General features: G+C 50.4%; 3 protein-coding genes across 38 annotated transcripts; 2 read left to right on the top strand and 1 right to left on the bottom strand.

Annotated features, from left to right (window-relative positions):
* Positions 1-3,590: 3,590 nt before the first annotated feature.
* Positions 3,591-4,919, top strand: LOC112622301 (radiation-inducible immediate-early gene IEX-1). The gene is made up of 2 exons (XM_025381719.1): positions 3,591-3,824; positions 3,937-4,919. The coding sequence occupies exons 1-2, from the start codon at positions 3,615-3,617 to the stop codon at positions 4,195-4,197; spliced, it is 471 nt and encodes a 156-aa protein (XP_025237504.1). The 5' UTR covers positions 3,591-3,614; the 3' UTR covers positions 4,198-4,919.
* Positions 4,920-5,201: 282 nt separating this feature from the next.
* LOC112622299 (flotillin-1) lies at positions 5,202-17,048 on the top strand. Of its 5 annotated transcripts, XM_025381682.1 has the most exons (13): positions 5,202-5,580; positions 5,904-5,960; positions 6,239-6,314; positions 6,403-6,493; positions 6,773-6,916; positions 7,302-7,421; positions 7,509-7,604; positions 7,790-7,942; positions 13,795-13,976; positions 14,147-14,192; positions 14,308-14,445; positions 14,687-14,851; positions 16,731-17,048. In XM_025381682.1, exons 2-13 carry the CDS (start codon positions 5,918-5,920, stop codon positions 16,758-16,760), a joined length of 1,284 nt encoding a protein of 427 aa, XP_025237467.1. In that variant the 5' UTR covers positions 5,202-5,580; positions 5,904-5,917; the 3' UTR covers positions 16,761-17,048. The 5 variants fall into 5 exon arrangements, with proteins under 5 accessions (XP_025237467.1, XP_025237465.1, XP_025237464.1 ...); XM_025381680.1 differs by lacking the exon at positions 16,731-17,048 and having other exon boundaries at positions 14,687-15,391; XM_025381679.1 differs by lacking the exon at positions 6,403-6,493 and having other exon boundaries at positions 5,262-5,580; positions 5,904-6,314.
* Positions 17,049-19,454: 2,406 nt separating this feature from the next.
* LOC112622300 (tubulin beta-7 chain) lies at positions 19,455-27,386 on the bottom strand. Of its 32 annotated transcripts, XM_025381703.1 has the most exons (6): positions 24,314-24,659; positions 22,237-22,345; positions 21,857-21,967; positions 21,323-21,549; positions 20,872-21,178; positions 19,455-20,772 (listed from the first exon to the last, which is right to left on the bottom strand). In XM_025381703.1, exons 1-6 carry the CDS (start codon positions 24,368-24,370, stop codon positions 20,492-20,494), a joined length of 1,092 nt encoding a protein of 363 aa, XP_025237488.1. In that variant the 5' UTR covers positions 24,371-24,659; the 3' UTR covers positions 19,455-20,491. The 32 variants fall into 32 exon arrangements, with proteins under 32 accessions (XP_025237488.1, XP_025237493.1, XP_025237496.1 ...); XM_025381708.1 differs by having other exon boundaries at positions 19,455-20,596; positions 20,942-21,549; positions 24,314-24,676; XM_025381711.1 differs by lacking the exon at positions 20,872-21,178 and having other exon boundaries at positions 19,455-20,733; positions 21,190-21,549; positions 24,314-24,676.
* Between the last annotated feature and the right edge of the window lie 224 nt (positions 27,387-27,610).

Genomic DNA, 27,610 nt, shown 5'->3' with positions numbered 1-27,610 from the left:
TGTGACCCAGCCAAGGTGGGGATACTATATGCACACCTACAGTTGTACATTTCACCTGGTGTTTAACAAGATTATTGAGCAACTGCTGCCTACAAGATACCATGCTGGGTTCTCTGGAGGACACAAAGACGTGTATGACACAGCCTCCAATGGAAGACATCATATGTGTATTCACTTTGTGCACCAGGCTTAAAATGATGGTGGAAAGATCTGAGCCAGATGTATTTCAAATCTCTGGAGTAATCTCAGATCTTTTCATCCTCTTGCTGTCGGCAACCCTCCCTCCCCCATGCTCCCTTCCCCTAATGATATCTACCTCATTGCCCAATTCTGATTATCTTATGCTAGGAATGTCTCTTAGGGCCACCTTCTCAGGCTCTTGTTACCATCTACCTGAGCCCCTCCAATAGCCTCCTGTCTCCTGCCTTAGTCTCTCCCCATCCAGAGCATCACTCCTCATCCCAATCAGTTCCCTGCTTGAATTTTCTTCCCTTTATCTCATCCAGCAACCCACAAGCTCTACAGTCTAGAGTGAAACCCAGGCTCCAGACCTAGCAGCTCTGCTCTCCCCACTCTGCCCAATTCCACTCCTTTCCAGCCATTATTACATCCCACTACTGCCTTACAGGAAACTTACTCTGAGATTGTTTTTCTTGTGATTCCCCAAACACATCTTGTACTTTTCCAGCTCAAAGTCTTTGCTAATTCCATTCTTACAGTCATCCTCCACATCTGAATTTGTCATATCCCACCCACTATTCAAGATCACCACCAGTGCCACTCTTCCATGAAGCCTTCCCTGATTGATTGGACAGATGTGAACACTAGCTCTTTTGGGTCCCCCTTAACACTTAGTCTTCAGTTTTCTTAGTTTTTGTTTGTTTGTTTGTTTGTTTGTTGTTTTTTGAGACAGGGTCTCACCCTGTCATCCAGGCTGGAGTGCAGTGGCATGATCTCAGCTCACTGCATCCTCTGCCTCCTGAGTTCAAGCGATTCTCCTGCCTCAGCCTCCGAGTAGCTGGGATTACATACATGTGCCACCATGCTTGGCTAATTTTTGTATTCTTAGTAGAGACAGGGTTTCACTATGTTGACCGGGCTGGTCTCGAACTCCTGACTTCAAATGATCCACTCGCCTTGGCCTCCCAAAGTGTTGGGATTACAGGTGTGAGCCACCACGCCCGGCCTTTCTTAGGATCTTCAAAAAAGCTTGCCTTTCCTTCAGGCAGAAACTCAATGTAACAAAAAAAAAGAGAGAGAGAGAGAGAGAGACCAACAGAGAGACAGACAGATAGAGAGCTCTCCTGGCCATGTTTCCCTCTTCATGCTGGAGGGTAAGGCCCTCACAGCTGGAGTATCAGCTTTATCTGGCTTTCCTCAGGGAGCTGCATGACACAGCACTTATACTGAAACTAGCCTCAGGATTCTCAACAGCAGTACCCTCAACAGAGGGCACCTGAAACAGGTGAATGCTCAAAAGATGTTAAATTCTGCGCGGTGGCTCCCAGCACTTTGGGAGGCTGAGGCAGGCAGATTGGTTGAGCTCAGGAGTTCAAGACCAGCCTGGGCAACATGGCAAAACCCTGGCTCTACAAAAAATTATATATATATATATATAATCAGGAGGCTGAGGTAGGAGGATAGCTTGAGCCCAAGAGGCAGAGGTTTCAGTCAGCCGAGATCATGCCACTGCACTCTAACCTGGGCAACAAAGCCAAACCCTATCTCAAAAATAAATAAATAAATAAAAAGTTAAATTCTGTGTCCATGAGCAGCTGTCTGTAAGGAAGTTATGGAAATGTGAATCTGCTTTAAGTTGAGTAATTACCATTACTGTAACATTTGTATGTCTCACGATTTAGAATGTTCTTCCCATAAATTTGGTTGTTTGACTCACAGCAAGGGGCAAATCTAGATGGCTGCTAACCTATTGCCTTTGTATTTGTGGCCCTCTGCACTAGCCTTTATTTGAATATTTCTGCACACTCCTAAGAGAGTAGTTTTGCTGAACTGCCCCTATACAGTCTTTGCACCTTTGCTGTGCACGTGTGTTGGTATGTTCATGTGGTATGTGTTTTCCTTTTTTCCAGGATTTCATTCTTTTTTATGGCTGAATAATATTTAATTGTGTGTTGTTATTATTTTATAGTGACAAGGTCTCACTATGTTGCCCAGGCTCCTGAGCTCAAGTGATCCTCCCACCTCAGCCCCCCCAAATGCTAGGATTACAGGCGAGAGCCACCATGCCCCACCATTGTATATTACTTTTTTAATCTTTCTGTCCTTTTTTCTCCCCCAACTTTTATTTGAGATTTTGGGGTATATGTGCAGGTTTGTTACCTAAGTATACTGCATGATGCTGAGGTTTGGGGTACTGAGCATAGTACCCAGGTACTGAGCATAGTACCCAATAATTTTTCAACTTTTGCCTTGCTCCCTCCGTCCTTCTTCTAGTAGTCTGAAGTTGCTGTTGTTGCCATCTTTATGTCCATGAGTTCTCAATGTTTCCCACTTAAAGTGAGAATGTGTGGTATTTGATTTTCTGTTCCTGAGTTAATCCGCTTAGGATAATGGCCTCCAGCTGCATCCATGTTGCTGCAAAGCACATAATTTCATTCTTTTTTGTGGGTATGCAGTGTGTGTCTTCATATGTGCTCAGGCAGGCAAGTTTGTGTCTGTGTGTGCTACTGTGTTCATTTCTCTCTTAATCTTGACTATTTCTGTAACGATTTCCTTCTTGGGGAGTGTATTTTCTAAAGATACGTACAAGTACATGAATGTGCACATGTAACTGGGTCAGTGTTGTAGCAGGACGGCCTGATCTCCAATAAAAAGCCCTATTGGCAGAGCGCGGCGGCTCACGACTGTAATCCCAGCACTTTGGGAGGCCGAGGCGGGCAAACCAAATACCACACATCCTCACTTATAAGTGGGAACCAAACATTGGGAACTCATGGACATAAAGATGGCAACAATAGCAACTTGAGACTACTAGAAGAAGGACGGAGGGAGCGAGGCAGATTACGAGGTCAGGAGATCCAGACCATCCGGGCCAACATGGTGAAACCCCGTCTCCACTAAAAATACAAAAATTAGCTGGGCATGGTGGTGCATGCCTGTATTCCCAGCTACTGGGGAGGCTGAGGCAGGAAAATCGCTTGAACCAGGGAGTCAGAAATTGCAGTGAGCCGAGATCGCGCCTCTGCATTCCAGCCTGGCGACAGAACGCGACCCCGTCTCCAAAAAAAAAAAAAAGCCCTCTTGGGTCCCTAGTGCTGGGGCCTGTGAGGGATCCTGTGGCTAAACCATCTCCTAGGCTGTCGCGAACCCCTCTCCAGATGCCACATGCCCCGACATGTGCCTACAGCCCGGGATCTCACCCACCCCCACTCGCGACTCACACACTCAACGTACAGTTGGGCGCCTAGGATTGCGCACGCCAAGTCTCCACCCACTCCCTTTGTTTAATCGTTGGAATTTCCAGACCGCTGCTGCCAACCGCTCCCCAGCTGCGGGAGGAGGAGTTAGAAGGACCCGCCCAATTTCCAGGAGCCCATAAATTAACTCTGCCGGCAGCCGGCCTGCACTTGGCCTTACACTCCGCTCAGGGCACCATGTGTCACTCTCGCAGCTGCCACCCGACCATGACCATCCTGCAGGCCCCGACCCCGGCCCCCTCCACCAACCCGGGACCCCGGCGGGGCTCCGGTCCTGAGATCTTCACCTTCGACCCTCTCCCGGAGCCCGCAGCCGTCCCCGCCGGGCGCCCCAGCACCTCTCGCGGGCACCGAAAGCGCAGCCGCAGGGTTCTCTACCCTCGAGTGGTGAGTATCGCCGAAGTGGGCATTCGCGGGGTGTGCTGCCCTGGAGTCACTGGGGAATGACTCGACTCCAGAGGCCTCGACATGACCTGTCTCCTTTTTTGTCACCCCTTAGGTCCGGCGCCAGCTGCCAGTCGAGGAACCGAACCCGGCCAAAAGGCTTCTCTTTCTGCTGCTCACCATCGTCTTCTGCCAGATCCTGATAGCTGAAGAGGGTGTGCCAGCGCCCCTGCCTCCGGAGGACGCCCCCAGCACCGCATCCCAGGCGCCCACCCCTGTGCCCCCGGTCCTCGAGCCCTTTAATCTGACTTCGGAGCCCTCGGACTACTCTTTGGACCTCAGCACTTTCCTCCAGCAACACCCAGCCGCCTTCTGACTTTGACTCCCCGCACTCCCCAAAAAGAATCCGAAAAACCACAAAGAAACACCAGGCGTACCTGGTGCGCGAGAGCGTATCCCAAACTGGGACTTCCGAGGCAACTTGAACTCAGAACACTACAGCGGAGACGACACCCAGTGCTTGAGGCGGGACTGAGGCGCACATAGACCGAGGCACAGCCAAGCTGGGGCTAAGCCCGGTGGGAATTAGAACGTCGTTAATTTATTTCTTATTGCTCCTAATTAATATTTATATGTATTTATGTACGTCCTCCTAGGTGATGAAGGGGTGTACGTAATATTTATTTTAACTTATGCAAGGGTGTGAGATGTTCCCCCTGCTGTAAATGCAGGTCTCTTGGTATTTATTGAGCTTTGTGGGACTGGTGGAGGCAGGACACCTGGAACTGCGGCAGAGTAGGAGAAGTGGGGAGGACTCGGGTGGGGGAGGACGTTCCGGCTGGGATGAAGCCTGGTGGTGGGTCGTAAGTTTAGGAGGTGACACTGCATCCTCCAGCATCTCAGCTCCGTCTGTCTACTGTGTGAGACTTCGGCGGACCATTGGGAATGAGATCCGTGAGATCCTTTGATCTTCTTGAAGTCGCCTTTAGGGAGAGGCTGCGGGGTAGAGGGTTGGGGGTTGGTGGGCTGTCACGGGGCGACTGTCGAGATTGCCCAGTATGTTCTGTGAACACAAATAAACTTGATTTACTGTCTGCAGTCTTGAGTGTATCTTTGCAAGCGCCGACTCCCCACTCCTCCCCGCCTTCAGATGGCAAGGAACGGCGGGAGGCGCCGTGGCCCAGTCCCCAGCCCGCGCACTTCCCTGGGCCCGGGAGCTCCTTTTCCTGGAGTCAACAGAACCCAGCATCCGGTTGCCCGATGCAGTCTTTCATTGCCCAGTCTGCGGTTTTCCCAGGTAGTTGCCCCGCGGCGAATCCGAGATGTGGCAATCACCCTTACGCCAGGGTGCCGGGCCGCGGAGGTCAAGTCCCGCGCCCGGGGGCGGAGCGTGGAGCTGTGTCGCCCGGCTCAAGAAGGGCGGTGATTGGGGCGGCAGGGATGTGGCCGCCCCTGGGCTAACCAGGCAGCCCGGCTGGGCCCGGGAGCCAACGGGTGGGCGGGCTGCGGACTCGAGCGGGGCCTGCCGGGAAAGGGGCGGGCCAAGCTCACAGGGCCGAGGCGGGGCGAGGTGGGGGTGCTTAGTTTGCTGCGGGGGGCGGGGTCGCGTCTGCAGCAGCAACAGGGTGCGGCCGGGTGGGGAACGCGGGAGCGGACCCAGGAAGGCTGGTCCGCTACCGGCCCCTGCTCGGCTTGCAGGTCCCTGCGCGCCCTCGCCCTTCCCTAGACCCCAGCCGGGCCGCCGCCGGTGTCCAGGAAGGTGAGTGGGGGAGGGGAGATGGAGCCTGGGGCTGCCGAGAAGCAGGGAGGGAGGGGAAAGATCTTCAGGCCTCTGGGCGCAGGGGACCTTTATCAAAGGGAGCGGCGAGGGGAAGGGAGGGACCGTACGCAGGCGGGGAAGAGGTCGCTGGGGATCTTCAGGATTTTGCAGGGAAAAGCTTTAGCGGACCCATGGGTGCGGAAGGGACAGGCTGTGGCGGATGCAGACTGAGAGGGCCTGACGGGAAAGGGAAAGGATGGGCCCCTGTGGACGCCACAGCGCCCCTTCCCCATCCGCAATGGCTTTCCCTCCCTCTCCTCCAGCTCCAGCCTGAACCATGTTTTTCACCTGTGGCCCAAATGAGGCCATGGTGGTCTCCGGTAAGTACTGTTGTACCCTTCCCAGCCAGTGACCCCAGAACCCCTGTGAGTCTGGCCTCTGCCCCTTCTCCCTCTCCCTACCAGCTTCCCAGCCCCAGGCTTCTGCCCCTTGATGACCACGAACTGCCCAGTTTGATTCCCACCATTCCAAGGCCCAGATTGCTTCCCCTCCAGCTCCCAGATTCTCTCCTGTGGGTTGCTGTCCCTAGCCCCCGCCAGTTCCTCAGTCTTCCACATTCAAGCTCTGCCACAGTTCCTCACTGCACCTCACTTTGCAGGGTTCTGCCGAAGCCCCCCAGTCATGGTGGCTGGAGGACGAGTCTTTGTCCTGCCCTGCATCCAGCAGATCCAGAGGTAGGCAAGAAGGGAACCAGGGAAGGGGAACCTCCCATTTTCTCTTTTTCCTCCTTTTCTTACTGTCTGTCCCTTCTTTTTCCCCTAGGATCTCTCTCAACACACTGACCCTCAATGTCAAGAGTGAAAAGGTTTACACTCGCCATGGGGTCCCCATCTCAGTCACTGGCATTGCCCAGGTGAGGCTTTCAGAGCCTTTTCCCCAAAGTCTACTTCCCCATCACCCTCTCACCCAGACATTAAGACATCTTCTGGCCACAGCCTTCTCGATCCTTGCCTGCAGAGAAGTTCCTCTGCTAGTCTCATCTTTTCCAGGCACCCTCAAGGCACTTGCCGCCTCCTCCTTTCTTTCCCTGAAATGGAAGAAGCATTTCTTTGAGGGCTCTCCCTTCTCTCTGCTTCTTCTCTGACTTCATGAGGCCCCCACCACACCTTTCCTACCCCTACTCTGGCTACAGGTAAAAATCCAGGGGCAGAACAAGGAGATGCTGGCGGCCGCCTGTCAGATGTTCCTGGGGAAGACGGAGGCTGAGATTGCCCACATTGCCCTGGAGACGTTAGAGGGCCACCAGAGGGCCATAATGGCCCACATGACTGTGGAGGTTGGCCTGGGGGCAGGGAACCATCTGGAATGATGCCAAAATGAGGGGGACCCAAGGACCACACTAGTCTGTGAGAGACAGTGGATCTAAGAGCTTACATCCCGGCCGGGCAGGGTGCTTCATGCCTGTAATCCCAGCACTTTGGGACACCAAGGCGGGTGGATCACTTGAGGTCAGGAGTTCAAGACCAGCCCTGCCAACCTGGTGAAACCCCATCTCTACTAAAAATACAAAAATTAGCTGGGCATGGTGGTGGGTGCCTGTAATCCCAGCTACTTGGGAGGCTGAGGCAGGAGAATCGCTTGAACCTAGGAGGTAGAGGTTGCAGTGAGCCAAAAAAAAAAGAAATCTTACATCCCCTCTCCCCACCATCCTGTTATCACAGGAGATCTATAAGGACAGGCAGAAATTCTCAGAGCAGGTTTTCAAAGTGGCCTCCTCAGACCTGGTCAACATGGGCATCAGTGTGGTTAGCTACACTCTGAAGGACATTCACGATGACCAGGTAAAACTGGGCAATTGATCCTTCCCCACTTCCTTGCTCCCATCTCTTAAGCCGTCCAAGGGACTAATTTCTACATCTCTCCCACAGGACTATTTGCACTCTTTGGGAAAGGCTCGAACAGCTCAAGTCCAAAAAGATGCACGGATTGGAGAAGCAGAGGCCAAGAGAGATGCTGGGATCCGGGTGAGAGAGATGGGGGTTGCTTAGTGGGAAAGGGGATAGAAGTGGCACAACTGAGAAGAAGCAGGGGTGCTGGGTTAGCAGGAAAAATACTTGAGGCAGACAGAGAACCTTGGTGGGAAGCAGACTCTCACTGTGGCCTTTCTTCCACTGCCCTGACATTTCCTACCTGATCTCTGCTTGGACAGGAAGCTAAAGCCAAGCAGGAAAAGGTGTCCGCTCAGTACCTGAGTGAGATCGAGATGGCCAAGGCACAGAGAGATTACGAGCTGAAGAAGGCCGCCTATGACATCGAGGTCAACACCCGCCGAGCACAGGCTGACCTGGCCTATCAGCTTCAGGTCAGAGCCACTGCACTGGGCAGATGGCCAGGCTGCTCTCTGCCCCTTCCCCATTCCTCTCAGGCTGTCCGTCTCAGGAACCACTACTTCTCATATTCTAACTCTGATCTTATTCTGGCTCTCCATCAGTGGACCAGCTCCCTTATATGAGGAGAGATTTAAAAGACTCAGATGTTACAGCTGAAAAGCTTTAAAGAAAAGGCCAGCTGGGTGTGGTGACTCATGCCTGTAATCCCAGCACTTTGGGAGGCCAAGGCAGGCTGATTGCTTGACCTCAGGAGTTCAAGGCCAGCCTAGGCAACATGGTGAAACCCTGTCTCTACAAAAAATACAAACATCAGTCAGGCATGGCGGCTCGGGCCTGTAGTCACAGCTACTTGGGGGATGAGGCAGGAGGATTGCTTGAGGCAGGAGGATCGCTTGAGCCAGGATGTGCAGGTTGCAGTGAGTCGAGATCACACCACTGCACTCCAGCCTGGGTGACACCGAGATCCTGTCTCAAAAAAAAAAAAAAAAAAACAAAAACGAGAAAAGAAAAAAAAGACCAGGAGCGGTGGCTCATGCCTGTAATCCCAGCACTTTGGGAGGCCAAGGAAGGTGGATCACAAGGTCAAGAGTTCGACACCAACCTGGCCAACATAGTGAAACCCCGTTTCTACTAAAAATACAAAAATTAGCCAGGTGTGGTGGCACGTACCTGTAGTCCCAGCTGCTTGGGAGGCTGAGGCCGGAGAATTGCTTGAACCCAGGAGACGGAGGTTGCAGTGAGCTAAGACCATGCCATTGCACTCCAGCCTGGTGACAGAGTGAGACTCCATCTCAAAAAAAAAAAAAAAAAAAATTCAAGAAGGGATATGATCAATAAAGCTGGTCATATGTTTGGAGCAGACTGTGTCTGTGCAAGGGTATCTGACTGAGAAAGTGGATCCGAGCTCAGATCCGGCCCATGCCCCTCTAATCAAGCAGTGCTGACATGGGTCTGCATCTACACAGAGGAATTTCTAATTTGCACAGAGGCATGCTATGGGCTAACAGCAGCCCTGGTTAATCAAAAAAGGGTATGAAGAAGGAAAACATGGACTTGGACATTGAATCCTGCAAAGTGAGATATGGGCAGCCCTTGATATTGCCAGGAGATATAGTTGATCTTCATTCTTCATTATTTGTATCTGAGAATTTGCCTATTCACTAAAATGTGTTGGTAACCTCAAAAGGTTACCAGTAAAGTCGCTGCACTTTCAGAATCATTTGCAGACACGCACAGAGTGGTGAGATAGCTGAGCCACCTGATGTGCAGTGCCCAGGTGAGGTTCAGCAAGGAGATGCTCTGCCGCCTTGTTTCAGCTCTCATATCATAAGCCATGTTATTTTCGCAGTATATTTGCTGCCATGTTTTTTGCGTTTTTGTGCTTTTTCTTGGTGATTTCGCTCTTTAAAATGGCCCCCAAGCATCAGTACTGGAGTGCTGTCTGGTGTCCTTTAGTGCAAGCAGGCTATGATGTGCCTTATGGAAGAAATACATGTGTTAGGTAAGCTTCGTTCATGCAGGAGTTGTAGTGCTGTTAGCTGTGAGTTCAGTGTTAATGAATCAATAATATAGTTTACATAAGGTGTCTTTAAACAGAAACACATATAAAGCAAGGCTTTATATTGATCAGTTGATGAAAATGTTGTGACCAGAGGCTCACAGAAACCTAGCCCTGTATTTCTTCTAGGAACAAATTAGATACTAACTAATTCAGCATTCATGACTACTTCATAGAACAGAACTACCAAGAATAATGAAAGTCAACTGTACTTTGAGACCTTTACCCAAAGGATAGCAATGTTATGCATTTTGTTTTTGCCAAGAGTTGGTACAGGCTGAAAGCATTATGAAGGTACAAAACATCTTTTGTTATTATGTTAAATTCCTGGGTGACTTGACAGGTTGAGCATGGCATAGAGCTTGGCAACTCAAACTGTGTTCTACCTAGCAGCAGCTACAGCATCATTGCGAAGCTTGTTCGAAATACAAAATTGCAGGCCCTGGCCCTCATCAACTGAATCAGAACCTGCATTTTAACAAAATCTTGAGGTGAATTCCTAGGTGATTTGTATGCACATTGGAGTTTGAGTTTGAAAAGGATTACCATAATGGAAACTGCTAGCTTGCAGTAAAGCTATGGATAAGGTTCTTAACCTTCTAAACATGACCTTACTTGTCTGCAGATTAAGGGATTGGGCTGGTTGGGCTCTTTTCAACTTTTATCAGTTTCTTCTTATGCACCAGGCACTGTGCTAGGTGTTCAGGAAAGGATTTATTCAACAAATATCTGTTAAGTGCCTCCTGTGTGCCAGACATCATTTTGGAGGTGAGGCTGTAAATATGAATGAGACAGAAAAGATTCCTGCCCTTATGCAGCTTACATTATGACACAGGAAACAGCTAGTAAGCAAGTAAATGACCTTCCCAGGCTATAATTCTTGTTTACGTGCTGTGAAGGAAATAAACAGGGTTATGTGAAAAACTGTGGGAGGGGAGTTATTAGGTTAGCGGGTGGTCAGAGAAAGTTTCTAAAGGCCAGGCGCGGTGGCTCAAGCCTGTAATCCCAGCACTTTGGGAGGCCGAGACGGGCGGATCACGAGGTCAGGAGATCGAGACCATCCTGGCTAACACGGTGAAACCCCGTCTCTACTAAAAAATACAAAAAAACTAGCCAGGCAAGGTGGCGGGCGCCTGTAGTCCCAGCTACTCGGGAGGCTGAGGCAGGAGAATGCCGTAAACCCGGGAGGCGGAGCTTGCAGTGAACTGAGATCCGGCCACTGCACTCCAGCCTGGGCTTAGAGCGAGACTCCGTCTCAAAAAAAAAAAAAAAAAAAAGAAAGTTTCTATGAGGAAGTGGTGTTTGAGATCAGACCTGTAGATAAGAAGGAACAATGTAGAGTTCTGGGCCAAGAACATTCTAGCCTGTACTTTTTAAGTAGTCATATGTGGCTGGGTGCGGTGGTTCATGCCTGTAATCCCAATACTTGGAGAGGCCAACACAGGAAGATCACTTGAGGCCAGGAGTTTGAGACCAGCCTGGCCAACATGGTAAAACCCTATCTCTACCAAAAATACAAAAAATAGTAGCCGGGTGTGGTGGTGTGAGCTTGTAATTCCAGACACTCGGGAGGCTGAAGCATGAGAATCACTTGAACCCAGAAGGTGGGAGTGAGATCGCGCCACTGCATTCCAGCCTGGGTGACAAGCGAGACTCCTTCTAAGATAGATAGATAAATCGATCGAGACTCTGTCTAAGGTAGATAGATACATAGGGCTAGTGGCTAGGCAGGAGGACCAGTAAGTGCAAAGGCCATGAGGTGGAGACAGAAAGGAGGTTTCTGATCTGAGGAGGCTGGTGTGCTGTGAATGAGGAGGAAAGGCTGACGGCCAGATCACAAAGGGTTTGTGTGGTCATGATGGAGACATAGAAGAGAATTGAAAGCACAGTGGAAAGCTATTGGAGAACCTCAAGCAGAAAGGTGCCATGGTCTTATTTATATTTGTATAGGGATCAGTCTGGTTGCCTTGTGGAGAATGGACTGTATGAAGAGAGGAAGCAAGGCCAGGCGCGGTGGCTCACGCCTGTAATCCCAGCACTTTGGGAGGCCGAGGCGGGCAGATCACGAGGTCAGGAGATTGAGACCATCCTGGCTAACACAGTGAAACCCCATCTCTACTAAAAATACAAAAAATTAGCCAGGTGTGGTGGCGGGCGCCTGTAGTCCCAGCTACTCGGGAGGCTGAGGCAAGAAAATGGCATAAATCCGGGAGACGGAGCTTGCAGTGAGCCGAGATAACACCACTGTACTCCAGCCTGGGTGGCAGAGCGAGACTCCGTCTCAAAAAAAAAAAAAAAAAAAAAGGAAGTAAGAGATGAGTTGGGCTCTTTTTCAGAGATGATGGATTAAACGAATGTAGCTAATTTTACTCTCTCCTAAAACCTCACTAAAGCCAAAATGATTTTTTTTTTAAGATAAAGACAGAGGCTGGTCCAAAGGTAGTAAGTTATCTCAATTGATTGTTCAGTGAGTTACAGATTGAACTCCTTGTTCTGCTCTTTACCTACTTCTCACTACTGCACTTGACTAGTCTTTCTTCCTCTCTTTCCTTCTCTTCTCTCTTCTCTCCTCTCCTCCTCTTTGAGACTGAGTCTTACTCTGTCCACCAGGCTAGATAGAGCGCAGCGGTACAATCTCAGCTCACTATAGCTTCAACTACGAGGCTCAAGCGATACTCCCACCTCAGCTTCCCGAGTAGCTGGGTCTACAAGCATATGCCACCACACCTGGCTAATTTTTGTATGTTTTGTAGAGATGGAATTTCACCATGTTGCCTAGGCTGTTCTCAAATTCCTGGGCTCAAAGGATCCTTCCCACCTCAGCCTCCCAAAATCCCAGCATTTTGAGAAACTGAGGTGGATGGATCATTTGAGATCAGGAGTTCAAGATCAGCCTAGCCAACATGGTGAAACCCTGCCTCTACTAAAAAAAAAATACAAAAATTAGCCAGACGTGGTAGCATATGCCTGTAGTCCCAGCTGCTTGGGAGGCTGAGGCAAAAGAATAGCTTGAACCTGGGAGGTGGAGGTTGCACTGAGCCAAGATCACGCCACTGCACTCCAGCCTGGGCAATAGAGCAAAACTCTACCTAAAAGAAAAAAAAAAGAAAATAAATAAATCTGCTTAAATAAGAGGAATTCTATGAATACACACATTCTTGTAGATGTTCAGAGTATCCCTGGAAGGATACACAAGAAGCTGGTCTGGGTGGCTACTTCTGGGAAAGGGACCCACGTGGTTTGGAGAATGTAGGAAGAAGCTTTCTCGTGGTTTACTTTTTTTTTCTGTTAAATCTGCACCATATGCAAAAGACAAAAAAGATCACGTGTCCCCACCCCCACAAAAAATAAGTCAGCTATTGCAGTAGCCTAGGCTAGCACTAAGGTTATTCTAGCAACAGTGGGGGGATTTGAGCAAGACTGGAGATAACAGAAGGCCACCATGTGCTCAGTGCCCTCCAGGTATTTATACTCTAGAAGGGGGCACAGGTGGGAAAAATAGATTAAACAGGAGCTCATCAGAGGAACACTGGACTCCACTGGGCTGGCCAAGCAGGAGGGGACCCACCTTCATGTACCTGCTCCTATTTTTTTTTTTTTTGGAGATGGAGTCTTTTTTTTTTTTTGAGACGGAGTCTAGTTCTGTCGCCCAGGCTGGAGTGCAGTGGCGCGATCTCGGCTCACTGCAAGCTCCACCTCCCGAGTTCACGCCATTCTCCTGGCTCAGCCTCCCGAGTAGCTGGGACTACAGGCGCCCACCACCGCGCCCGGCTATTTTTTGTATTTTTAGTAGAGACGGGGTTTCACTGTGATCTCGATCTCCTGACCTCGTGATCTGCCCGCCTCGGCCTCCCAAAGTGCTGGGATTACAGGTGTGAGCCACCGCGCCGGGCTGGAGATGGAGTCTTACTCTGTTGCCCGGGGTGAAGTGCAGTGGCGTAATCCCGGCTCACTGCAACCTTCACCTCGCAGGTTCAAGCAACTCTCCTGCCTCAGCCTCCCAGGTAGCTGGGACTACAGGCGTGTGCCACCACACCTGGCTAATTTTTTGTATTTTAGTAGAGACAGGGTTTCACCATGTTGACCAGGCTGGTCTTGAGCTCCTGAACTCAGGCAATCCACCTTCCTTGGCCTCCCAAAGTGTTAGGATTACAGGCGTGAGCCACCGCGCCCAGCCACCAGCTCCTATTTTTATGTCCCACTCTGGAGCTCTGGTTCTGGAGCACTTCCTCTTCACTTCTGACTCAGAGCGCCCCTCCTACCCAGGTGGCCAAGACTAAGCAGCAGATTGAGGAGCAGCGGGTGCAGGTGCAGGTGGTGGAGCGGGCCCAGCAGGTGGCAGTGCAGGAGCAGGAGATCGCCCGGCGGGAGAAAGAGCTGGAGGCCCGAGTGCGGAAGCCAGCAGAAGCTGAGCGCTACAAGCTGGAGCGCCTAGCCGAGGCAGAGAAGTAAATGTCCCCTTCCTGACCCTTCCTAGCCCACTTGCCACCTAGGCACCCCAAGATGGAGGGCTGAAGCCTTCACCACCTGGACTGCTATGGATTTTAGGTTTCAGGAACCTCTGCCTTTGCAACACTGAGTCACTGGGCTGCACCCTCCACTTTCCTTCTGTCCACAGGTCCCAACTAATTATGCAGGCGGAGGCAGAAGCTGAGTCTGTGCGGGTGAGTTAAGATGCAGCTCCTGCTGGCTTGTGGAGAGGGTGGGGGTTGCTGCTTGAGCTGGGATTTCTTGTTCTTAATGATTTCCGTCAATCTCACAAGCATCCTTAACCCTCAGATGCGTGGGGAAGCTGAGGCCTTTGCCATAGGGGCCCGAGCCCGAGCCGAGGCTGAGCAGATGGCCAAGAAGGCAGAAGCCTTCCAGCTGTACCAAGAGGCTGCTCAACTGGACATGCTGCTAGAGAAGCTGCCCCAGGTCTGGAGGTTGTGTGGGCACCAAGAAAGGAGGAAATAGAACCAGGGACTAAGGGGTGGGGTGAAATGAGGGGCTTAGGGGGAACCAGGCTAGGGGGACCCTAAATTAGGGGTGGGAATTATTAGTGGCCAAAGTAAGGAAGGATGACCAATGGAACGAGGACCTTAAAACCCAGGGTAAGTTGTTTTATGAAGAGTGTGGTCAGATCATGGGCACTGAGTGGGCATCTCTCTCCTGCCAGGTGGCAGAGGAGATCAGTGGTCCCTTGACTTCGGCCAATAAGATCACACTGGTGTCCAGCGGCAGTGGGACCATGGGGGCAGCCAAAGTGACTGGGGAAGTACTGGACATTCTAACCCGCCTGCCAGAGAGTGTGGAAAGACTCACAGGCGTCAGCATCTCCCAGGTGAGGTCTCAGGTTGGAGCTGAGGAGCAGAATTGCTAGGTTCCTGTGTTGTATAACGCAGCAGGCGTAGCATTTAACCAGCATCCAGGCCTGGGAGTCATTGATGTTTATTAATCACTTTCTGTGTGCCAGACACGGTGCTAAGCTTCTACATAAATGAGTTGTTTTAAACTACCCTTAGGGTATATAGGGTTTTACAAAGTCAAGAAACTGAACTTCCAGCATGTTCCTACTCATTCTGCTGGTGCAGCTGGAGTGAAATCCAGGTCAACTGTCTCTGCAACCTGTGCTTGTGGTCACCCCACTAGTATAGGGAACTAGTTGCAGTCTATTAACAGTTAATTAATTCCAGGGCATATCACTGCTTTTCTTGGTTCCCCAGTTAATTCACCTGTAGATCATGGTCAAGGTCAGCAAACAGGCTCTGGAACCACTGTTTTGTTAATCCTAGCTACAATGCCTGCTAGCTGTGATCTTGGACAAGTAATCAACCTCTCTATACCTGTTTCCTCACCTTAAAATTGGGTTAATAATTAGAAACTACCCTGTTGAATTGTTGAGGGGCTCGAGCAAATATTTGCAGTGTTTAGAATAGTGCCTGGTGTATAGTAAGCATTATGTGTATGGTAAAGAAATGGTGCCAGGTGCAGTGGCTCACGCCTGTAATCCCAGCACTTTGGGAGGCCGAGGCAGGCAGATCACCTGAGGTCAGGAGTTCGAGACCAGCCTGGCCAACATGGCGAATGAAACCCCATCTTTACGAAAAATGCAAAAAAAAAATTTGCCAGGCTTGGTGGTGTCTGCCTGTAATCCCAGCTACTCGGGAGGCTGAGGCAGGAGAATTGCTGGAACCCAGGAGGTGGAGGTTGCAGTGAGCTGAGATTGCACCACTGCACTCCAGCCTGGGTGACAGAGCAAGACTCTATCTCAAAAAAGAAAAAAAGAAGCCAGGCACGGTGGCTCACTCCTGTAATCCCAGCACTTTGGGAGGCTGAGGCAGGCGGATCATGAGGTCAGGAGATGGAGACCATCCTGGCTAACATGGTGAAACCCTGTCTGTACTAAAAATACAAAACAATTAGCCAGGCATGGCGTTGTGCGCCTATAGTCCCAGCCGCTGGGGAGGCTGAGGCAGGAGAATGGTGAGAACCTGGGAGGCAGAGCTTGCAGTGAGCCAAGATTGCGCCACTGCACTCCAGCCTGGGTGACAGAGCGAGACTCCATCTCAAAAAAAAAAGAGAGAGAGAAAGAAATGCATATTTGGACTGGGCGCTGTGGCTCATGCTTATAATCCCATAACCTTGGGATTATAGGTGGATGGATCAGCTGAGGTCAGAAGTTTGAGATCAGCCTGGCCAACATGGTGAAACCCCATCTCTATCAAAAATACAAAAATTAGCCGGGTATGGTGGCGCATACCTGTAATCCCAGCTACTCGGGAGGCTGAGGAAAGAGAATCACTTGAACTCAGGAGGCGGAGGTTGCAGTAAGCCAAGATTGCACCACTGCACTCCAGCCTGGGTAACAGACTGAGATTCCGTCTCAAAAAAAAAAAAGCATATGTAAATAAAAGCCCTGGACCATACCGATGACCTTCAAACTGGGTTCCTTGGAGCCTCCTGGAGGCCTGCAGTGGAATATTCATAGCTAAGGAGAGTGCAAACAAGGCTCTGCCCCTTCTCTTCTCTTGAGTGATTTATTGTATGTGGATCCTGATGTCTTTGCTTAGGGAAACAGGATGAGGTAAGGCACCAGAAAGAAGACTCCTGGCCGTGTGTGTTCTCCCTATAGCCCATTCATCTAAATGGGGGCCCAGGAGAGCAGGGGCCTCAACCTCCCAAATGTTCCCAAGTGTCACCTGCTGTTGTCTTTTTGCCAGGTGAATCACAAGCCTTTGCGAACAGCCTGAGCCTTCAGCCCTCACAGATGCCCAGCCTCATAGCTGAAGTTGCCTGAATGATCCTCCTGTTGCATGTAATCCACTGGCCTCCCTGAGCATGTCCATTGACAGTGAGGTCCCACCCCTCATCTCTCCTTGCCAAATAGTTTGTGCCTTGTCTTGAAGGGGGTTGCTCCCCTTGCCAACCTCACACTGCTATGATTGCCAACTCCAGCGGTCCCATGTCAGCCTTCTGATGATCCCACTCCACCCCATCTCAACTTATTTAATTCCTAATTAAATCAGACTGTTGGAGCCTGTTGTCTAGAATGCTTTCCTGACCAAGACTGAAGGATGGGCTGGAGGTTTTCAACTTTGCTACCCAAATAAATTGCTATAAGTAAGTACTGATACTTTTCAACAATTAATAAAACAGAAGCAACTGGAAATGAATGCTTGGCCCGGCATGGTGGCTCACATCTGTAATCCCAGGACTTTGGGAGCCCAAGGCAGACAGATCATCTGAGGTCAGGAGTTTGAGACCAGCCTGGCCAACATGGCGAAACCTTGTCTCTACCAAAAATACAAAAATTAGCCAGGTAGGGTGGCACGTGCCTGTAGTCCCAGCTACTTGGGAGACTGAGACAGAACCACTTGAACCTGGGAAGTGGAGGTTGCAGTGAACCAAGATCACATCACTGCACTCTAACCTAAGCAACAGAGTGAGACTGTTTGAAAAGAAAAAAAAAATGAATGCTAGAGTCAGATGTGGTGACTCTTGCCTGTAGTCCTAGCTACTTGGGAGGCTGAGGTGGGAGGATCACTAGAGCTCAGGAGTCTGAGGCTGTAGTGAGCCGTGATCGTACCACTGCACTCCAGCCTGGGTGACAAAGCAAGATCCTGGCTCTATTAGAAAGAAAATGAACGCTAGAATGTAGCTTCCTCCTTTGCATAAAATAGGCTTTCTAGAATGGGAGAAAAGCAAGTTACTTATATACTGTCAAGAGTTTTAGAGTTAATTTTTCCCAACAGTGTATTATAGTCAGAAAAGCATGCTAAAATAGAAGGACTGTTGAGAATAGTATTAGTTCCCAGAATTCCTGAAAATATGGCAAAAGGAATTATTGTTTTCAGGGTAGCTTTGAGACTTGCATTGAGAACTTAAAAGTATGAGGTATGAGGTAGCAGATGGTACAGATTGTTTTAGAATGGGACTGTAAGGTAGCATTCCCGACTGTCTTTTTTTTTTTTAACACAGGTCTTGGGCCGGGCGTGGTGGCTCATGCTTGTAATCCGAGCACTTTGGGCCTGGCACAGTGGCTCATGCTTGTAATCCCAGCACTTTGGGAGGCTGAGACGGGTGGATCACTTGAAGTCAGGAGTTTGACCAGCCCTGGCCAACGTGGTGAAACCCCATCTCTACTAAAAATACAAAAATTAGCCTGGGGTGATGGCAGGTGCCTGTAATCCCAGCTACTTGGGCAGCTGAGGCAGGAGAATTCCTGGAACCCCGGAGGCAGAAGTTGTAGTGAGCCAAGATCGCGCCAATGCGCTCCCCTCTGGGCAACAAGGCAAGACTCCATCTCAAAAAAAAAAAGACAAGGTCTTGCTGTCACCCAGGCTGGGGTGCAGGGGTACGGTCAGGGCTCATTGCAGCCTCGCCCTCCCACCCAACCCCCACCCTGGCCAACAACCACCACCCTCTACCCCGGTAGCTGGGACTACACGCATGCGCCACCATGCCCAGCTTTTTTTTTTTTTTTTTTTTTTTGGTTAGATGGTTCACTGTTGCCCAGGCTGGTGCGGAACTCCTGGGCTCAAGCCATTCTCCTGCCTCGGCCCCCAAGTGCTGGGATTACAGGTGGGAGCCACCATACCAGGGCTTCACTAGTTATCTTGGTGTCACAGGTTGACTAAGCCTATAGGATCACAGGAAACGGCCGTGGGTACACATAACCCAAAGGAATCCTGGGCTGAGTGGCCAAGGCCAGTTCAACCATTTCTGGTTCAGTGCATCTGGGTGGGACAAAAAACTTCCATTTATTTCTGCAAGTTTCCAGAGGATGTGGATGCTGGTCTGGAAACCAGTTACGCATGACTTGTCATTCTTCTCAGCTTCCATTTTCCAGCCCTGGATCCTGTATCTAAGCCTATGCCTTCCCCAGTTAAGACTCATTGGTGGACCTGGTGCATTGGCTCACCTGGCTCATGCCTACAGTCCCGCTGCTTGGGAGAATGAGGATTGCCTGAGCCCAGGACATCAAGGCTGCAGTGAGCCGTCAGAGACTCCATTAAAAAGACTGACTGGTGCTGAGAACAGTTTGGGTACCAGAGATAATGATGTGAGGGTCTATTCAGTAGTGTCCTTACCAGTACCTCCCTGAAATATCAAATCAGCAGACGCCCAAGTCCCTCATATAAAATGTAGTATTTGCATATAACCTGTGTACTTTAAATCATCTCTACATTACTTGTAATACCTAATCTAATGCAAATATTATGTAAATAGTTTACACTATTATTGTTTAGGGAATGAGAAGTCTATATATGTCCAGTACAACTATTTTCCCAATATCCAGTTGGTTGAATCCATGGATGCAGAACCCATAGATGGGACAGGAACTTAATACTGTGAGGTGTCAATTTAAGGAGAGCAGTGCACCTGAACTCAGGCCCCAGGCCTCCATCAGCAGTGTTTCCCTAAATAAGCACACATCTCGTAGCTTTTTTCAATTCCCATTTATTTTTGGCTCTTGGGGCGATGTCATCTTTTCAATATGAAAAAAAGCAAGTTCAACACAAAATAGAAATCTCAAATGTAGGAAAGAACAAAACTAAGTGTGTGTGGGGGGAAGCAACAGCAAAATGAAGAAATGAGATGTTGCAAAAAAAGATGGAGGGTTCCCCTCTCCTCTGGGGATTGACTCAAACACTGATGTGGCAGTATACACCATTCCAGTCAGGGATGCTTGTTCTTTTTTGGGAATAAGAAAAGATGGGGATTCAGAGGACGTTTCTGGAGGCTTAGGGACCAAGGCTGGTCTCTTTCCCCCCGCCCCTGCCCCCACCCCCTTGATCCCTTTCTCTGATCAGGGGAAAGGAGTTTGAATGAGGGAGGTAGAGTTGGAAAGGGAAGGATTCCACTTGACAGAGTGGGTCAGACCCCTCCAAAGAGTAGAGCTTGGAGGGAGATTGAAAGTGGAGATAATACTGCTGACACCTCCCTTGAAGCTGAGATGGTAAATGGACATACTTGGAAATTAGTGACTTTAATAGCCTGGATTTCCCTCTCCAAAACTTTTAGAATGGAAAATCCCATCCCCTCCCTTATATAGTGACTTCTACCCACTACCTTCTACCACTTTCTACTTTGGGCTTAGGATGGTGGCCATTATCTACATGGGTTTTCAGCACCTGGTTGGTTCTAAATGGGATCTGGATGAGACCCAGCGTCTTGGAGATTTTTAAGAGGGAAATATTAACTGGACAGATGGAAGGAATGGGCACCAGAAGGAAATACAGGGTCACCAGAATGGCAGAAACCTAGGTTTCCCAGAGTGGAAAGAGAGAGGAAACATTCAACAAACAAGTATTTATTGAGTGCCTACTATGTGCTAGGCACTGTTCTAGACCCCCCCCCCCGGAAGAAAAAACAAAAAACAAGATAGAGGCAGCAAACACAAATTCTGAGGGAGAGGAAAGGGGCAGTTGAGTAAGACGGCTAAGGGAACTGAGAAGCCTGAGGTGATGGGGGCTCTGCCTTAGGCCTCCTCTTCGGCCTCCTCACCGAAATCCTCCTCCTCTTCTGCGGTGGCATCCTGGTACTGCTGATACTCAGAGACGAGGTCGTTCATGTTGCTCTCAGCCTCAGTGAACTCCATCTCGTCCATGCCCTCGCCTGTGTACCAGTGGAGGAAGGCCTTCCGGCGGAACATGGCAGTGAACTGCTCCGAGATGCGCTTGAAGAGCTCCTGGATGGCCGTGCTGTTGCCGATGAAGGTGACTGCCATCTTGAGGCCACGAGGTGGGATGTCACAGACAGCTGTCTTGACGTTGTTGGGGATCCATTCCACAAAGTAGCTGCTGTTTTTGTTCTGCACGTTAAGCATCTGCTCATCGACCTCCTTCATGGACATCCGACCACGGAAGACAGCAGCCACGGTGAGGTATCGGCCGTGGCGGGGGTCACAAGCAGCCATCATGTTCTTGGCATCGAAGACCTGCTGGGTGAGTTCTGGCACTGTAAGAGCTCGATATTGCTGGCTTCCACGGCTGGTGAGAGGGGCAAAGCCAGGCATAAAGAAATGGAGGCGTGGGAAGGGGACCATGTTGACTGCCAATTTGCGGAGGTCAGCATTGAGCTGGCCAGGGAAGCGGAGGCAGGTGGTGACACCGCTCATGGTGGCTGAGACGAGGTGGTTCAGATCCCCGTAGGTTGGTGTGGTCAGCTTCAGAGTACGGAAGCAGATATCATAGAGGGCCTCGTTGTCAATGCAATAGGTCTCATCAGTGTTCTCTACCAACTGATGGACGGAGAGGGTGGCATTGTAGGGCTCGACCACGGTGTCAGATACTTTGGGTGAAGGAACCACGCTGAAGGTGTTCATGATGCGATCAGGGTACTCTTCTCGGATCTTGCTGATAAGGAGAGTGCCCATTCCAGAGCCTGTGCCTCCGCCCAGTGAGTGGGTCAGCTGGAAGCCCTGCAGGCAGTCACAGCTCTCTGCCTCCTTCCGTACCACATCCAGGACAGAATCAACCAGCTCGGCCCCCTCTGTGTAGTGGCCTTTGGCCCAGTTGTTACCTGCCCCAGACTGACCTGGAATGCAGTCAGGAGAAAAGCTCAATTAACAGGGTATGGAAGATACATGATGTTTCCATCTTTCAACTTTAGAAATAATTCCCTTGGATGTATCTTCTTTCTCCTTCACTGTGATGTATTCTCCCCCTACTGCCCCATAATGTACCAGCAACAGTAGGCACTACCTCTACCCTCCATAAGATTTCAGAATACAGTTCTTAGCACTCCAGTACAACAATCATCTCCTAACTTTTGCTGTGTCCTTGCACCCAAATAAGTTGAACACGATAGTATATCATCTGCTAATATCATCTGTATAACTTACCAAATACAAAGTTGTCTGGTCTAAAGATCTGGCCAAAAGGACCTGAGCGAACAGAGTCCATGGTCCCAGGTTCTAGATCCACCAGGATGGCACGAGGAACATATTTGCCACCTACAAAGAATAAAGTTAAGAGCTGTGAGATCTGGCAGAGGGAAAGGTTTATAGATACACTGGGAATGGAAGACAGCACGGACCCAAGACTTGTTCCAGGTCCTGCCACCAGGTGGCAGCAGACGTCTTTGGCCCCGACGGTGGTTCACAAAAGAGAGAAAATGATAGATTCACCAAAAGGGGATAAGGCGTGCCCAGGAATGGAAAGAGACCCCAGAGAAGTGGGAGACAGGGAAGGGAACCTGAGCTGCCCGGGCTCTTGCCTTTACCTGTGGCTTCATTGTAGTACACGGAGATGCGGTCCAGCTGCAGGTCGCTGTCCCCGTGGTAGGTGCCGGTGGGGTCGATGCCATGTTCATCACTGATCACCTCCCAGAACTGCCGGGCAGGAGCAACGAGACCACAACAAGTCAAGTCCCAGTCAACTACGTCCCCAACTACCATTTTATTTCATCTTTTTCTTAACTTTTTTCTTTTTTTTTTTGAGACGGAGTCTCGCTCTGTCGCCAGGCTGGAGTGCAATGCCGCTATCTCGGCTCACTGCAACCTCTGCTTCCCGGGTTCAAGCGATTCTCCTGCCTCAGCCTCCGGAGTAGCTGGGACTACAGGCGCGCGCCACCACGCCCAGCTAATTTTTTGTATTTTTAGTAGAGACGGGTTTCACCATGTTGACCAGGATGGTCTAGATCTCTTGATCCGCCCACCTCGGCCTCCTAAAGTGCTGGGATTACAGGCGTGAGCCACCGCGCCCAGCTTCTTTTAATTTTTAAGACAGGGTCTTCCTCTGTTGCCCAGCCTGCAGTGCAGTGGTGCAATCACGGATCACTACAGCCTGAAACTCCCAGGCTCAACCGATCCTCCCATCTCAGCCTCTCGAATAGCTGGGACCACAGACGCGCGCCACCACACCCAGTTAATTTTTTTTTGTTTTTTTTTTGAAGAGATGTGGCCGGGGGGAGGGGTCTCGCTTTGTTGCCCAGGATGGTCTCAAACCCCTGAGCGGGAGCGATCCCAATTAGCCCGCCTCAGCCCCACATCTCCCATTTTAATCCCACACGCGCTCAGGTCGTTGTTCTAGGGCCTGGCATCCCGTGTGCCTGCCACACCCTTCCCCTAGACACTCGCTCCCCCGGGAAAGCCACAGCTTTCCCTGCTCGGGATTATGTGCAGCGGGTCCCAAGTGCTCGGTGGGCGGATGGAGGTCGACCATACTTGGATAAGCGCCGCTGTTCTTCCCCCGAGCTGGGCACCGCCCCACCGCGCGGCGCACAAAAGGCTCGGGGCACTAGAAGAGCTGCTGCCGCAGTCGACCACCCCCCACCCTCCACGTGACTGCCGCGCACGCGCAGGTCGAGCCGCCGACAAAAGACTTCGCACGTGGGCGGGGCCAGGGGCAAGAATTCCGCGCGAGGGGCGGGGCCCGGGGTAGCGCGCCCCTCCCGGCGGGCAACGCCGCATTGTCCCCGCGCGCCAGCGGCGCCCTGGCCCCGCCCCGCAGGGCCCCGCCCTTCTGCTACAACGTAGCACCCGCACTTCCTCCCGCCCCTCCCCCGCTACACTGTAACCGCGCGCAAAAAAAAAAAAAAAACCCTTGGCCTCGGAATTTTATTCCTTTGCTAGATTTCTCCCCCTTGATTTAAAGCATTCTTTCTCTCTCATTAAGTCCTGAAGGACTCGTTAAAGAAAACCACACACCCCCATTTTCTCGACGTATCAGTTCACGCCCTAAAGAGGTCTCGCTTAGGGGCCATGAAAGCAAGAAAAATTAATCCCGTTCTTATTCTCCTTCCACCCAGGAACAACTACAGGACTGGCCCTCCGGGGTCGCGGGCGCGCTGGGGTCCCTGATCTTTTGTGAATGGTAGCGCCCGGCGCAGCCCACCCTGGCGCATCGCCCCCCGACCTTTGCACTGGAGCTCTCTGCAGCCGCCCGACAGCCTCACCCCTTCCCGCTCCCGTTTGGCCCTACGAACCCCGCAGGGGGGGCTGGGCGGGATGCACATGGGCAAAACCTCGCCCCGCTTTGTCTCCGACTGTTTCCGCATCTCTCTCCCTGCCCGGTTCTTGGACCGTTAGAAGCCCTTTTAAGTAACATATGTCCTTGGTCTTCCCGCCCCCGAAACCCGAAGAGCCCTTTTACTAGTTTCTCCAAAATCTGCCTGCCAAGAAAAATGATTCCCAGTTTTCCAAAAGCAAATGCTACTTATTATATATATAAATGTAACAAACTTGGGAGGGGCAAAGCTTGATTAAGAATGGAGAGTGCAAATGCCCCACAACCATTTTTTCATAACTTACCTGGATTTTTCCTTCTAAAAAGAAATAAAAGAGGTGTAAAATTCTTACCTTGGCACCGATCTGGTTGCCACACTGACCGGCCTGGATGTGCACGATTTCCCTCATGGTTAAAATTTATTTTTTTTGCTCGCCTCAAGGTATGTATGGGGCAAGAAAATAAGTAATTTTTTTTCTCTGCAGGTCGCAGGCTGGAAGATTGGAACGCGCCCCAGACGCTGGAGCAGCGAGGTGCGAACGCGGCGGCAGGAAGGTTCTGAGAGGGAGAAAGGAGAGGGGAGGGCGCGGAGGGAAGGCAGGCTGGGCGGGGCGCGCGTGCGCCGGGGCTGGGAGGCGGGAGAATCGGCCCCGCGCGCGGTCGGGAGACAAAGCCTCATCGAGCCTGGCCCTGATTAGTCGATGCCGGTCATGTACCAGGCGTCCATTGGCCTCTGAGCCAGTGGACGAGCGCAGTCCTCTTTGGGAGTTGTAGTCCCCTATTGTTCACGGTGCAAAATGAAGTGACGAATGGGTGGGTACCGGTTTGGTTTTTGTTGGGTTTTTGTTTTGTAAATGAAAAACGACCTTGCGCAAGATTCCTTTCCTCTGTGCCTGAGGTTTTTGTACAAAAAGTGAGCAGTTCTTGGGGATGCAGGAATTGAGAAGTCTGGGGTTCCAGAAGTTGGGTGGTGAGGCACGCCCTAAAAGCTCCCAGCTGCAGTACCTCTAGGGAAGACAGAATTGCTTAGCTCAGCGAAAAATGGGGAGGAGTGTGGCACCGTGCTCTGCTACCTCTGGCCTTTGGTGACCCAAGTCATGAACTTCAGTAAGCTTCTGCTCTCTCAAATACTTCAAGAAGGGAATCGCCCTCTTGCTATTTCCTTGGGAATTTTCGAGTCATTGTTTTGAAAGAGAAACAAAATTGCAGCAAGGGCTTTTCAGGATAGAGATGTTGTCTGGAGAGTATGTTCAAAGAATAAAATAGTTTAGAGAAACCGACATCGGGGATTTGTGAAACTAGAAGTCTCCATCCACGTAGGAGATCTGGGCCTTAGGGCAGACTTTGAAGACACCTTGATCTTCTTGTCAAACAGGGAACTATGGAATGAGATGCCTAATAGATTTTCAGTTTTTTCAGCCTACCTTTTTAGACATGTTAATGAAGTCAGTGGTTTTTCAATTCGCTTATTTCACTGACCAGGTGGCCGCCATTGCAACTCTGCAAGATACCCAGTATTGAAAAAGGAGAGAGGGGTAATTGATGGGGGAAAATTGGATGGGCTCAAGACAGAGTCCACCAGCTTCTTCCCAGAGATTTATTCACTTATTTGATAGTTACTATGTATCCACCAAATTAGGAACTATGGTTACAAAATGATTAAAAATTAGTTCCCTGTCCTCCAGGATGTTGCAGTCTGGCCACTCAGAAATGTAGTATCAAGTCAACATCATTGTTCATTCACATTCGATTACACACAGATCAATTTTTTTTTTTTTTTTTGTATTTTTAGTACAGACAGGGTTTCGCCATGTTAGCCAGGATGGCCTCAATCCCCTGACCTCGTGATTCGCCCGTCTTAGCCTCCCAAAGAGCTGGAATTACAGGCGTGAGCCACCGCGGCGGGCAGATCAATGTATTTCTAAGTCGCCTTCTAAATAAGGGAACATCAACTTGTGTAAGCCCTCTCTTCCCACTTAAAATATAATGCTCTATGTTTTAGGGAAATGAAAACAGTCATTTTGTGGGAGTAGAAATAACTCAAAATACACAATCAGATAACTTGTTTCAATTTGTCTCTATATTAGCTGTAGGATCCTAGGAAAGTCCTTTTACTTTGCAGGACTTCAACTCCTTGTTTGTAAAATCTGCTTATTTGACTGTTGTGGACAGAATTGAGATAACCAACAGAAAGGACTTTATGAATTATGCAAGTGTTATAGTTACCATTTTCTTCATGTCTTATTGTGAGATAATAAAATGGGCCGGGTGCGGTGGCTCACGCCTGTAATCCCAGCACATTGGGAAGCCCAGGTGGGAGGATCACCTGAGGTTGGGAGTTCTAGACCAGCCTGACCAACATGGAGAAACCCCGTCTCTACTAAAAATACAAAATTAGCCGGTCGTGGTAGCGCATGCCTGTAATACCAGCTACTAGGGAGGCTGAGACAGGAGAATTCCTTGAACCCAGAAGGTGGAGATTGCGGTGAGCTGAGATCGCGCCATTGCACTCCAGCCTGGACAACAAGAGCGAAACTCCGTCTCAAAAAATAACAAATAAATGGCCGATCGCGGTGGCTTTCGCCTGTAATCCCACCACTTTGAAAGGCGAGGCGGGCGGATCACCTGAGGTCAGGAGTTCGAGACCAGCCTGACCAAATGGAGAAACCCGGTCTCTACTAAAAATACGAATTAGCTGGGTGTGGTGGCGCATGCCTGTAACCCCAGTTACTTGGGAGGCTGAGGCAGGGAGAATCGCTTGAACCCGGGAGGCGGCGGTTGCTGTGAGTCGAGATCGCGCCACTGCACTCCAGCCTAGGCAACAAGAGCTAAACTCCATCTCAAAATAAATTAATTAATTAAAAAATAAAAATAAATGATTTTATCATCCTTCCCTCGCCCCTCGAAAGGTGGGGACAGCCTTTAAGACAGAGTGCAAGCCAGTTTTCTCTGTTCGACTACAGATCTTTAGGATCTTGGATTTATGAAAATGACCTCAAAATGTCCGTCAGAGATGTATTCCCGGGAAGAAATAATATGACTTCTACTACAAACCAAATCAAAAGGAAATGAAATTCCACTGCAACAAGGAGTGAAATGCCACGCCTACGGGCTGTTCTCCAAACTGCAGCCCCCAGCCACGACTGCAACTCACTTTCATTTCTCATGAGTCAGCGGACACCATGTCTGGGAGGACCGAGGAAAGGCGCTCTGGCCGTACCGGACACGTCGGACGTCTATGGCAGAGCCCCTCTATCCATCGCCGGCAGCTGGCGCCAGACTCTCTGGTCGCGGTTTGGAAATCTGCGCGGGAAGTGGGTGGTGGGCGGGCAAGCGGTAGTGGGTTGTCCCTTGGAGCTGCCCAATCGACGTGCATTATTCTGTTGGCGCACCGCGGCCTTCAATTACCGTCATAGTAACTGATCTCAGCAGCCTGGTAGACACCTCCCATTTGAGCTGTAAGGGGGCGGGGAGGAAGGGGTGGGGATTTGGGTGTGCCTCTGCTCGACTGGCTGCAGCTGTGAAAGACAGCGGCAGCAGCCAATCAGCAAATCGGCTCTTTTCGGCACACGCACTCGCTCCACCCGGGTCGCGACCGTTACTGGTGGCGCGCGCGGGGACTCAAAGTAGGTGAGTTCTAGGGGCCTCGC

This window comes from Theropithecus gelada, chromosome 4, assembly GCF_003255815.1.
Source record: "Theropithecus gelada isolate Dixy chromosome 4, Tgel_1.0, whole genome shotgun sequence".
Classification (NCBI taxonomy): Eukaryota; Metazoa; Chordata; class Mammalia; order Primates; family Cercopithecidae; genus Theropithecus; species Theropithecus gelada.
The sequence above is the reverse complement of the archived record's forward strand: the minus strand, read 5'-3'. Positions and strand labels throughout refer to the sequence as shown.